The sequence below is a fragment of the Leptodactylus fuscus genome, chromosome 6 (genome assembly GCF_031893055.1).
Source record: "Leptodactylus fuscus isolate aLepFus1 chromosome 6, aLepFus1.hap2, whole genome shotgun sequence".
In the NCBI taxonomy this organism is placed as follows: Eukaryota; Metazoa; Chordata; class Amphibia; order Anura; family Leptodactylidae; genus Leptodactylus; species Leptodactylus fuscus.
The window spans coordinates 159,385,737-159,398,147 of record NC_134270.1 but is presented as its reverse complement, the minus strand read 5'-3'; the positions used below and the strand labels follow the sequence as shown (position 1 = coordinate 159,398,147).

At 47.4% G+C, this 12,411-nt stretch overlaps 1 protein-coding gene across 3 annotated transcripts in view; it reads right to left on the bottom strand.

Annotated features, from left to right (window-relative positions):
• Window positions 1-32: 32 nt before the first annotated feature.
• Window positions 33-12,411, bottom strand: part of PHC2 (polyhomeotic homolog 2) — a 50,682-nt gene continuing 38,303 nt past the window's right edge. For 2 of the 3 annotated variants that reach the window (XM_075277839.1, XM_075277840.1), the window contains exons 9-16: window positions 10,943-11,066; window positions 4,714-4,922; window positions 4,563-4,589; window positions 3,664-3,799; window positions 3,391-3,505; window positions 3,140-3,281; window positions 2,647-2,932; window positions 33-1,108 (exon numbers count right to left, since the gene is read on the bottom strand). In XM_075277839.1, coding sequence (XP_075133940.1) covers window positions 954-1,108; window positions 2,647-2,932; window positions 3,140-3,281; window positions 3,391-3,505; window positions 3,664-3,799; window positions 4,563-4,589; window positions 4,714-4,922; window positions 10,943-11,066 — 1,194 coding nt within the window. In that variant the 3' untranslated portion in view covers window positions 33-953. Of the gene's footprint in view, window positions 1,109-2,646; window positions 2,933-3,139; window positions 3,282-3,390; window positions 3,506-3,663; window positions 3,800-4,562; window positions 4,590-4,713; window positions 4,923-6,838; window positions 6,986-10,942; window positions 11,067-12,411 lie in introns of those variants that run through there. The other variant, XM_075277841.1, reaches the window with a different exon arrangement.

Sequence of the window (12,411 nt, the reverse complement as noted above, 5' to 3'; positions counted from 1 at the left end):
CAACTTTATTTATAAAATAAAGATAACACGGACTTTAGAACATAGCAACAAGAATCCCATCCCCAGGGCATCACAGTAGTAGAAGTTTTATCTGGGAGTAGCTATGTAGTGCACCGCCCAGGCCTGCCCTCTGCTGGAGAGAGATGATATGTCTGCTGGGTAGTGCCCTATGCTGTCGCCTCCTCTCCTGGGGGTGCAAGGAAAATAATGGAAGGATAGGTCTAAGAGCAAATAAAATCCAGAGGTACTGGAGGGGGAAAAAAAATACAAACCAAGTTCTAGTACTGTAACATGAACACGGGTCCAGGCCGCTTTCTCATGTCCGTAGAAGACAAGACTGACTTCTCTTCCTAACCTCTGCGCCTAGCACAGAATATGTGAGGGCTATGTGCGAAGGCGGTACATGGGGCCCATCTGTGACCAGTTAGGCAAGGTCCTAGGTTCAGCTCTGCTAGTTCAGGAGATGCAGAGCAGACAGGCCCGTGACCAGAAGAGTTGTCTGAGGACCCGCTTAAGTTAATACGTCCTGTTACCTACCAAGGCAGATGTCAATGATGTGAATAAAAGAGGATGGGGCCGGTCACTGCCGTCACCCTGCCCCCCTTCTACCACCGATCCCTGGGACCTCGCTGCTCGGGAAATGAGTCTAGACCGCTGTAATGGAAACGCAGAAAAGGCTTCTAAGAAATGAAATGTCGGCTGGATACAAATCTACAAATTCTTTTTTTTTTTTTGCTGAAAAACAGGAGGAACCTTATAAAATAGAAAATTTGGTCATAAAAATATATAAAATGAGGAAAACTCCTATAAATAACGCAGTTCTTAGCCCCCATCAATTCCTGGATATGACAATACCCCTGCGGGTGTCAGTCGGCTGAGCACATGGCTTCCCCAAGCCTTCAGTCCAGACCCTGCACCGTTCAGTATCAGAAAAGCAGAGGTGGCCCCAGCGGTTAGGAGTCCTTCAGCATGCTGATGCGGGCGTACAGCTTCAGGGCCGGCCCCAGTTTAATGTTCATGGTGCTCATTAAATGATCCTCTTTGAGCAGCAGCAGGGCCTGGCCATCAATCTCCTGTGCACGAAACTCTTCAGAGATCTCCTGACAACCTGCACAGAGAAAAGCAAGGTGAGGCCGACATGGAGGGAGGTATATGGGACTAGAAGATCTACTAGGATGGGCCTGAAAGGAAACCTTCATCCGAGGGATCAGCACATCCATGATTCATAGCAACTAGAACATAGAGTGAGCCATATAAGTGCACCTGAGTCAAAGGTGGCCATAAACACTAGAGATGTGATGACCAAACCCTCTGAGACTCGCTGATTAGCAAAACTGTATAGGGGGTTCCTGACCCTAAGGGTAAGTTCACACAGAGTTTTTTGGTCAGGATTTTGAGTCCGTATCCGCCTCAAAATCCTGACCAAGAAGACGTCTCCCACTGAAATCAACGGGAGCCGGTCAGGTCGATGAGCGACATGCTCATTCTTTAGGCCAATTCGCCTCGCGATTCGGCCTTGTTAAATATTATATATTTACAATATTCTCTAGCAGACATGGGGTTAACACTCTACTGACATCATATACTGCTATATTCTGGGGACATGGGTGCGGTTAGAGTACACCATAGTAGAAATCTCCTTACATAGCAGCAAGATGGAAGGTAACACCCACTCTCATGAACATAAATGAGTGACAGATACACATGTCTGGGTCTGTCTTCGGGAACACCAGGGTGGGTGGTCCAGGCAGATGGACATCCATGGACGTCGTAACCAGCCCAAGTCCACCAACCAGATGACAAGCATGAACCAAGCTGTAACTACAAGATACCCAGATGATTTAACTTCTCTGAAGATGTAAGCTATTGACAATTGACTGATATTTGTGTTATTTGGACATTTTCCCTGTTCCTGTGTTTTCCTTCAAGATATTAATAAACCTCTACACTGATTTATAACAAGCTGACTTCTTCCTGTCGTGGATAAGGCCTACAACACGTGACACAAGTCTATCCCACAATTTCAAGGATATTTAACAGTGGACACAAGTCTCACCGGCAAATACAAGATATTTAACAGGCCTGAAGACACTCCCGACTAGGCCCATTCATTGGGCCTAATCCGGAGTGGAGTGCGCAACTGGATGCTGGTGCACTGCACTAGCATTCAGTCGCAGCTACCTGTATTTTGGACCGGAACCTGAGGCGGCCTCCGCCTCAGGTTCCGGTCCAGAGGACCCTGTGTGAACTTAGCCTCAAGAAGGTTTGGACTTCCATATATCTAATCCTTTGTTTTCACGGGAGTTAAGAGGTGCCTGGCAGCTGCTCGCTCCCTTCTCCCTGCTGAGAACACATGCATGCTTGGCTCGGGAAGGATTCGCTGTCCGCATCAGCATCTAGAATGTATGGCCAGTCTCAGACCTCGGGGTCTTAAAGGATTGCAAGAAAACCACAAAAGCTGCCCGTATAAAGGCTGTTATGGCTCGATGAAATCAAGTTATAGAAACTAAAAGAAACTCTCCAGGATTTGGATTAAGTGACCGTCCATCTTTACAGCAGAAAACCTGACAATCATTAAGTCTATGGAAATAAAAGGTTAAACCCGCCCTGTGTTGCATGGATCGGCACATAGCGGAGATCACGCACCTGGCAAAGACCGTATGAATTCGTAGACATCTTCCACATTCCACTTAGTAGGGTCACTCGGTAAAAAGTTGTGGTTTCCCCCTTGCACGTCTGTCATCTCCAGTCCCCGTTCATTGTGGCGTTGGCGGGAGAGGGACGAGCTGGCAGAAAGGGGAGATAATGGTTCCTCAAAGCTGGAGTTGTCCGAGCAGCGGCTGGAGTCCTCCTGGCTGTTACTGTGTTTGAGGTTGGAGGTGGTATGAGGTTGCAGGGGTGTCATACTGATGGGTGTGATGGGTTCGGGCACCTGGGGGAAGAAACCCTATTATATAACAGAAGTATCCGCCTGATGTGGTTGTTGGCCCCAGCTCCTGACCCTACATCTCTCCGCCATGGTGCTAAAGCTAGAACTTGTTTGTGACAATAGATGGTTGGATAGGTTTGTCTCATTTAGGATCATGTCCTACAACCTGCCCACCATTGCCTGTAGTCCTACATATACTGCGGTACGCACCTGCTTCGTGCTCTCAGTGCTGGGACTTTGAAGATTATTCTTCCGTGATCTCCTCCGTGAGTGCTTGGCCCCTGCAGGCTTCTGTAACTTGCTGCGGTCAGGATGAAAGAGGCCCACGCGTTTCGTGCACCCCACATTATACCTGGGGGAATATAGGAGAAAAGTTAATCCAGATCTCCCCCGACACTGTAAGTAGTATTATACACCTTTCCTATAGACCCGATACACTGTGTATATAGATCACTGGTCACCTTTTTGCACACGCCATAGAACAGAAGCGCTTGGATCGCTTAAATTTGTACTCAAAGTCCACTCGACCACAGAGCTCACACTTCAGTTTAGGCGGATCGCCTTCATCTTTGGATGCTAAAGCAGAAAAAAAAAAAAGCAGAAAAGTTATTTTTATATATGGTTTGTCTTTCCCAGTCTATAATGTGATGCAGATAAATATTCATCTTATAGGGAGCCATTCTAGACTGTTAGCTCCTGAGACAAGTATCTAGAGACTGCGCAGAACAGGTCACCTGCTACAAAGGTTTCCTCCATCTCGGAGTCTGTGGTTGTGGTCGTCGTGTTGGTGTCTTGCTGGGGTAGTTTTTCTGCCAGTGGTACTTGCTGATGCTTCTCCTGTGACCCAACAAGCAGAGAAGAGCGCCCCACCTGTCCAACAAGAGCAGCTACAGTTAGCCAAGGCCTGTGAGCTATGCTCCTACACTATGTGCTTAGTGTTACCACCCCCGGACCATGGCGCCCCCTGCTGTGTATATTTGGCCAGTGTCTGATTACTACCATTTATGAGCGGTGACTAATATGAGCCGGCTCAGTGGTTTTCACAAGATATTACGGGCCCGGCCACATGACTGTCCACACGGCTGTGACTCCCTGCCAGGCCTGAAGCAAACAGTGGAAAGAACATGGGAAACCCAAGAAAATGCACAATGACTGCCAGACTCCAGGGCGGCTGCTGCGGGCACCTACACAAGCTGCACCCACTGCCGTGGTGAGAACATTCAGGCCTCACCAAAATGCTGTGACTGTATTGTGTATAATGTGATGAGAACCACAGAACAAGATCTTTGCTCCCAGTCAGTGAATCTTGATCTAGTCCTGCTCATGCAGATGGGGGGATGTTATTAAGCATCATGGAGTTTAGAATAGGAGAGAGATTGGTGCTACTCACAAATTATTGAGATACATTGTAACAAACCTTCAGCTGATCCCAACTTGCTATGATGCCATTGTATATGGGTGTATGAGCCACCTGATAGAGGTGATGTGTACTGGACAGTGGGGTAGGATGGTGATAGGTGTGTTTCCGCTTTGATGTTCCCCATCAGCCTGTGTCTTGTGCATCCACCCCCCATAACAAGACCCCAACACAGTGTCTCATATACATCAATGTAGTGTGAATATGGTGACCCACCTCGAGGACAGCTCTGCTCCTGTGCGACTGCAAAAGCAAGAAGATCAGGGATATATAAACATCTGTGCACAATGAACACGACATAACATACAGTATACAGCCACAGTCAGCACTACTACCATGCTACATCACAGGACAGAAAAGATCATACCGGGAATGGCTGGGCTCCCTCTTGGATCACGAAGCCTTCGATAACATGAGTGAGGATTTGTGGTTTGACCACGGCCTGCGGAGGTTTGTTCTCACCGTTCTGCGGGGTGTTGCCGGTGGCAGCGGCTGGTATAGGAGATGTACCATTCCCTGATGTCATGTCCAGTGGAGGGCAAGAGTTAGAGCTTGGAACGCCTGTGTGAGCGGAGTCTACGGGGGAGGGGAAAAGACACAGTATGACAGACTGATATGACACACGGACACACTGATATAAAACCAGAACACACTGTGTGCACAACAATCTACAGAAATATCCTAAGATTCACAAATCCTGACCCCACTAACCTGCCCTCAGCTGACCCTTCCTACTTGAGACCATCCCTCAAACTGACCCCATCTGTGACTGGTGTTCAGGTTGAACCCCCTACCAGTGACCTGCCCTCTTAGAGGAGTTCGGAGAAGAATTTAAGGTGGTCTTCCACCTTCAGACACAATGGAGTAGATCCAATATTGAAAATGGGGAATAGTGAGGGCCTGAAAGGACAGAAGCATTGCCCCCGCCAGATTTACTATAATTTACGCTAGAAAAAGAGGTGCAGGCTCCGTCAACTCAGGGGTTATGGAGACTAGTATTAATGAGAGTCTTCATAAATCTGCCCCAACGAGCCTTGCCCTGGGAAGATCAAAGTAGGACAGTTCTCCTCAGCATCCTTCTTCTGTACTTCCCATTGAAAACAATAGGGGGGGGGGAGAATCCAGGCAGAATTTGGAGCAGATTTTGTGGTAGAATCCATCCCAAAAATCAACTCCAAATTCCTCTGTGTGAACACCCGCGCCATGTCATCACCCTCATCGTCCACCATTTGTGTGGAGAAGTTCGGAGGTGCAGCAGGTGGACATCAGGTGACATCAGGGACCCCTCCACATGTCTGCGTGTACATGGCTCATGTGATGTGGTCCCAGGGTAAATGGGGACTTGGATTTGAGTCTTGCCCTAGTCGGACTTTACTCATGCATGGCTGGGAGTAAAAGGAAACCACCAGAGTTGACCGGCGCAGGACCCTGTTATGGTCCTTTTACACAATCTGTCGACTGGTCGATTATTCATCTTCGATCATTGCCTGGTGTGTACATGTCCCACGACCAGTCAGTGAACTTTTTTTATTGAACAGATGAAGTGACAACCCTTGTATTGGCAGGACATCAGTTTGCGTAGATAGAGAATGTCCTACCAACAATATGGAGTCTGGACAGGGACGAACAAGAGTATAAACAATGGTTCATCCCTATACAGTACAAGAAGTCCATACGCCGTCCTGGCGTACATGGAAAACATACACATTGACATTGACTCACTCTGACAGAGGTATACGTTTACCATGACAGCTTATAGCTACTTTCCATTGTGCATCCAAAGTTTATGTTGGAAGGATTTCTTTAGGAGGGATCCCTGCTTTATACCGGCCAGAAATAAGCCAAGAACAACCTTTTGGCCTTTACCTAGTGAATGGTGCCCATGGATCTGTTGGTTGCAAAGTATGAGCTGTCCAATGAGGCGAATAAAGCCGGGCTCATGACACAGGTTATAAAGAACAACCCCAATGGGGAAATCTTCCATCTGTCAGGCCACAGACTGAGCTACAACAAGGGATGAGCGTCTGCTCAATAGTCAGGTTGAAGGACCAGCGCAGTCTCTGGAGAGGACGCTCCCTCCTCATACAATGAAAAGTTCGGCTTTGTGTTCCAACTTCTCACCGTTTTCAAGATCTCTACTTGCCGTTTACATTCAGCGGCAGAAAACCCACCTTGGCCTAGTTCTACCCACAAATCTGAGAGTAGCGTCCAATGTATACAACCCTCTGCTAAACAAATGGATCTACAATACACCTATAAACTAACCAGTCCGAACACTTGTTACATTGTATCAGACTGACTGTAGATGTGAACAAGAACGCTACCTTTCACTGACAGCAAGCAGAGATCTTGAAAAGATTGAGAAATTGGAAAAGTTGTGAAACTTTCGTAATTCTGGATTGCTGCAAAACCCCATGACCTCCTAGCGGGAGGATTCAAGATGTTCACAATTGCAAAATTCCCCTTAGTAATGCCCATATGATGATACCAACCTGAAGGTGACTCTGGTCAGTGGCTTCTCCACAAATATGAACTTGTCATGGGAATGTCACACATGGGACCCCAATCCACAAGTGCCACCACCCCCAGACACCCACACTCCTGCCATCAGTCCTGAATACTGTACTCTGCTGAGTGACCCCAAATTCAGGCCTGGGGTGAGCCCGGGAGTCGTATCCTTTAGGGTTACGTCCTAGGAGGAGAGAAAGCTAGGAGTTGTATCCAGTGTTTGGGAGTTGTTGTATCCTCTGTGGCGAGGCTGGGAGTTGTATCCTGTGGTGGGGAGAAGGTTAGGAGTGGTATCCTCTATGGGGGAGGCTGGGAGTTGTATTCGGGGTTGTAGTATCTCCTGTGCCGGGGTTGTCTCCTGTTCTCTGCTATGCTCCGGAGTAGTGGTGGTGTTACGCTGGCTCTGGCTCTTTGTTGTGACTCAGTAGGGCAGGAAGAGTTTCAGACGTTCAGGAAAGTGATGGTCCAGGCCTAGGACTCCTGTTGTTCAGCTCCACATTGTCCACACACGGCCCCTCGCTCCACGCTCAGACAATGAATGAGAGGCTCAGCCCTTTGTGAGTCTGCCCATCGTCCGCACTTCCCCTCCTCCTCCTCCAATCCCAGAGGCAGGCGGAGGCAAGAGGGGGGGCTTTAGAAAGGAAAACAAGTGGGAGGAGGGGGGGGGTCCAAACACTGACACAACAGCAGCTGCTAAACTAGAATGCCAGCTGTCCGCCTGGGAGCAACAGTCCAACCCAACAGCTGTCTGTACTCACACCCCAAAGCGGGTCACACTGATCATATGAAACACCCAGGGTACACACCAGAAACCGGGTCATACAAAATACACCGGGTCAACCAATGAACACACGGATCATACAAAGCACACAGGTTCAACCACTGTCCACACTAGAATCAGATATAACACACGCAGGGTTATCCAGGTTATACACCTAAAAGACAGGTTACACAGGTCATACCAAGCACACAGGGTCTCCACTAAATGTCGGGTCACACAGGTCATGTAAAATACACACCCAAAACAGGGTCACCTTGATCATACAAAACACACGGCCTTGGATACAGTGGGGCAGTCCTGGATTTCGGGTACTGTTCTCCGTGTCCCAGGTGGTAAGAGGTACAAAAAAGAAAAAATATTCCACAGCCCAAACTTATAAACCACTTGGATCATAAATAGGAGAAAGCAAAGAAAGCAACTTCCGGTCCAGGTAAGAAGATAATGCATCAAAAAAGTAAAAAAAAATCCAGCACGGTGGTCTCCAAATTAGCATAAAACTTAACTTTTAATAATAGAGAAAAATGTCCAAAAAAATCACAACATAACCAGTGTAGGAAGTGAAACAAGACTCACAACATTGATCCACAGAAGACCGACCTACATGGTGTAGCAGTTGCCTACGCGTTTCAAGGCATTAGCCCCTTAATCATGGTAAGATGTACAATCTTGCTTTAACTCTGTTCCTACAGGGAGTAGATAGACTTGAGAGCAATGGTGGAGCAGGAAGCCGTCAGCTCCTCGCTTCACCATTCAGCCTGTCTTTGCTGATTTGTAAAGAGATAGGGCGATGCAGTGACTTCACAGTAAGGGTAAGGGTAAGTTCACACGGGATTTTTTGACCGGAACCTGAGGCAGAGGCCACCTCAGGTTCCGGTCCAAAATACGGGTAGCTGCGATTGGATGCCGATGCAGTGCACTGGCATCTAGTCGTGCACTCCGCTCCGGATTAGGCCCAAATGAATGGACCTAGTCGGGAGGAAGGGCAGATGTTGCGAGGTGAATCCGCCTGAAAGAATGAGCATGTCGCTTCTTTTTCCAGGAGCCGGAACAAACTGCTCCCAAAGAAAAGAACTGACCGGCTGCCATTGATTTCAATGGGAGCCGCCTTTCTGGTCAGGATTTTGAGGCGGATAGGGCCTCAAAATCCTGACCAAAAAAACCAGTGTGAAATTACTCTAAAGACCAGAGTGGACTCCAGAGAGACAAAGTGAAGGGACTATACCTTTTTTTTTATTGTGAAGTCTACTGTTGTCACAATGAAGGTCATTATTTACACTATGTAGGGGTCACAATGGGAGAGACATTATAAAGTCGGACCGTAAAGGGATAGCATTATACTGTTTGGAATCCACAAGGAATGGGAAATTATATTGTAAAGTAACAAGAGGGAGGTTTTATTGTGTGGGGTCACAAGGGGGGTATTATACCTTATGGGGCCCACACAGTAAACAGTATATTGTTTGTCGGCTACAAGGAGGAATTATACCCACAAGGGACATTATACAACGTGGGGCTACAAGGGGACATGATACTGTGTCAGGAGGACCACTAAAGGGGCATAATACTGAAATTTCCCCACGGTGGGACTATTAAAGGACTATCTTATCTCATTATAATGTGTGGAGGCAAATAGGGATTAGGTGTGAATGGGGGGGGGGCAAAAGGGGCAGGGACAGGGAGGAAGCTTATATAAATGCTATCCTTCGTAGGGTCATCCAGTCCACACACCAGAAACCACTGTTTCCCACCCAGCAGACAACCTGGAGCCACTGATCATAGTTGTGTCGTAATGGAGCAGGGCTGCAGTGTAAAGCAGAGGTTCCAAGAAGCAGCTTTCTGAAACTGAATTTCAGAGTGACACAGCCTCCAGGTCCTAATGGAGCAGAGTTACAGTGTATAGCATAGGGGAAAGAAGTACGTGAGCTGGACCCACTGAACAAAGCTGTGCCCTAGTATAACAGATACCGAGCAGTGGGCACTGGAAAAATTGCACAGCAGGTAGAGGTCACTCATGAGACATGGACTTGAATCTTATGTAGGAGAAGCTGGCTTAAGATACTCAAGATTAGTGAACATGCTGAATTCTCGGTCTGGGTCCCTGGCCGCACATTATTGGACATCCATATCTCATATTTCTGGCGGCGGCTCTGCTCCATGCCAGCGGTTTTACCTTCATTCTATATGCATGAGACGAGTGAGGGCATCCATGTCCCCTGTGTCTGATTATTATTTCATGAGAGAGCGATCTGTGGCCACGTCCTAAATGGAGGGGATGGGGGGGGGGGGGGAGTCATGTGCTGTATAATGTGCACCATCCACCTGATCCTGCTTTTAGCTCTCTTTCTCCTATAACAATTGCATCTTTTGCTTTTTAGAGCATTGTGTGCCTGATAACAATCACTAAAACCACAGTAATGAAGACCCTGATCATAGAAGGGACCCTGAATTTGGTATAAAGTAGTAGACACGGGTACTGAGTTTTGCCTATATTTGGGCAGGAGACTCACTGACCTCCACTGGAGCTCCTTTGTGTAAGGATGCGGTTGTCGTGATATAATGAATCTCTGCCAACCTGGCTGTCAGACTGGACACTACTGATCAGTGTAGAGCTTATTTGTCAATGTGCTATCAGCAGTGAGGTGCAGCCTGGCCAAAGTCACCCCCTGCCAGTCTCCTGTTCAGGCCACCGTAGGCCCAACACACGGGACAATCTGCTCCTGTCATCTATGATGCTGGGAGTCCCTGTCACTCTGCAGCTTTGCTGTCTGTACTATGTAAAGAACTAGACAGTGAAGCAGCAGGCAGGTAGGGGGCGCTGGCTGTGTGAGAGGTCTTCATGTGTCTCATTAGGGAGAGACCAGTACAGGGACTTAGTGGAACACGCCTAACATACTAAGAATACTAGGTGAGGAATACAAATAAGATCTCGATTATTCTGTTAAATTTCTTTGACAAGCAGGTATTAATCTATAGGGATCTACCTTCCAATAGCTGGCACTAGGAGAAAATACTTCATTTTCACAAATGAGGTCTTATTTGTAGTCCTTATCAGGGTATGCATGGTCTAATAAGTCCCTGCACCAGTCTCTCCCTAATAAGACACATCGCACTAAAAGGGGTAATCACTTGAATACTGAAATACCACATACGTGGACAGTGGGGGGCAATTTTGTTCTTGTAACTTCAGACAATCCCTCTCAGGTATGTTTTGGAGGAGGATCTCTATGTATTTAGTTTATTAGTTGCATACAGTTTGTCCCTTCACCCTAGTGACTAGAGAGAAGTGCAGAGCAGTGTCAGGACTTACCATTTGCCCGGTAATGTTCTGATGTTCTGGTGATGGACACAGCAGCGGCATGTACTGGCGCCTTCACCAGAGACGGACTGATAGATGAGCAGTGTTTATAGAGGTTCTCCCCTGCTGAAGGAGTCTGCAAATACAAAGCAAATAGCAGGTACCTTTAAGCATATGTATAACATGTATGCAGTGCACCAGTATCCAGTCGCAGCATTCCGCTCCGGATTAAGCCCAAATGAATGGGCCTAGTCGCGAGGGAGTGTTCGCGCCACAGACACTGCGGTGGATTCCGCCTCAAGAAAAGGCATGTCGCTTCTCTTTTCTGTGAGCGGAAAAAGAAACCATTGAAGTCAATGGGAGGCGGTTTTTTTTAGCCGGATTCTGACGCGGATTCCACATCAAAATCCGGTCAAAAGAACCCCCGTGTGAACCCAGCTTAATAGACATGGGGGAGTGTTATGCCCCAGTCACAAAAGTGGGCGGCAGTGCGGCCATATTCATCAACCAAAGTGACGTAAATGACAGTAGACTCAGGACTGCCATAGATTTGCACCTAGGCACAAGGGGACTGCCTAATTCATGAAATATACACTACAAATATACGCTATTCATGGCGCTGGTGCAAGGGATTCAGGCATATTTTAGGAGAACCCACCACTTGTGCTGCAATATATCATTTTCAGGATCTCTGCTTGCAGTAGGTGACTGAAAACATTATTCCTTACATTCCTGAGGCTGAACCATTACCTCCCGCAGCTGGGAGCTTGTTACAATGTGTTAGTATGTCCACACTAAGCTTATTTGCAGATAGGGGGAATCTGCCCCAAAAACCGCTTCCAAACTCACCCATTCACTTCAATAAGAGTCAGTAGCAGGGTTTTTCCTTCTAGCTAATTCCTCAGCATCATGGCGTGAGCCTCATGGGTTTTTTTTGTCTTCCTCTGGATCAGGGGACTGTAGGGTTATAGCAGGGGTAGGGAACCTTTGGCTCTCCAGCTGCTGTGAAACTACAACTCCCAGCACGCTCCATTCACTTCCATGGGAGTTCCCAGAACAGCAGAGCCAGTGTGCATGCTGGGAGTTGTAGTTTTGCAACAGCTGGAGAGCCGTACGTTCCCTACCCCTGGGTTATAGGTTGGACTTGATGGACTAATATCTTCATCCAACCTCATCTATTATGTAACTATGACCTATCTTTAGGCGGATTCCTTTTTGTAAGCCTCATTAAAATGAATGGGAGACAACACTGACGTTTTATTTTTTCTGCCTCCCATTCATTTCATTGGACTTTACAAAGGTGGAATCTGTCAGATAGAGGAAAAAAAAGTGTCAGGAAGTATCTAGAGAAAAAAAATCTGCTCAACTCCCAGTGAAATGAATGGGAGACTTGGGGGGGTATTTTTGAGGCGGATTCAAAAATCTCCCTCTAAAAACTCAGTGTAAACCTGCCCCAAGTACAGTCAGCCTGGAGAAAAGAA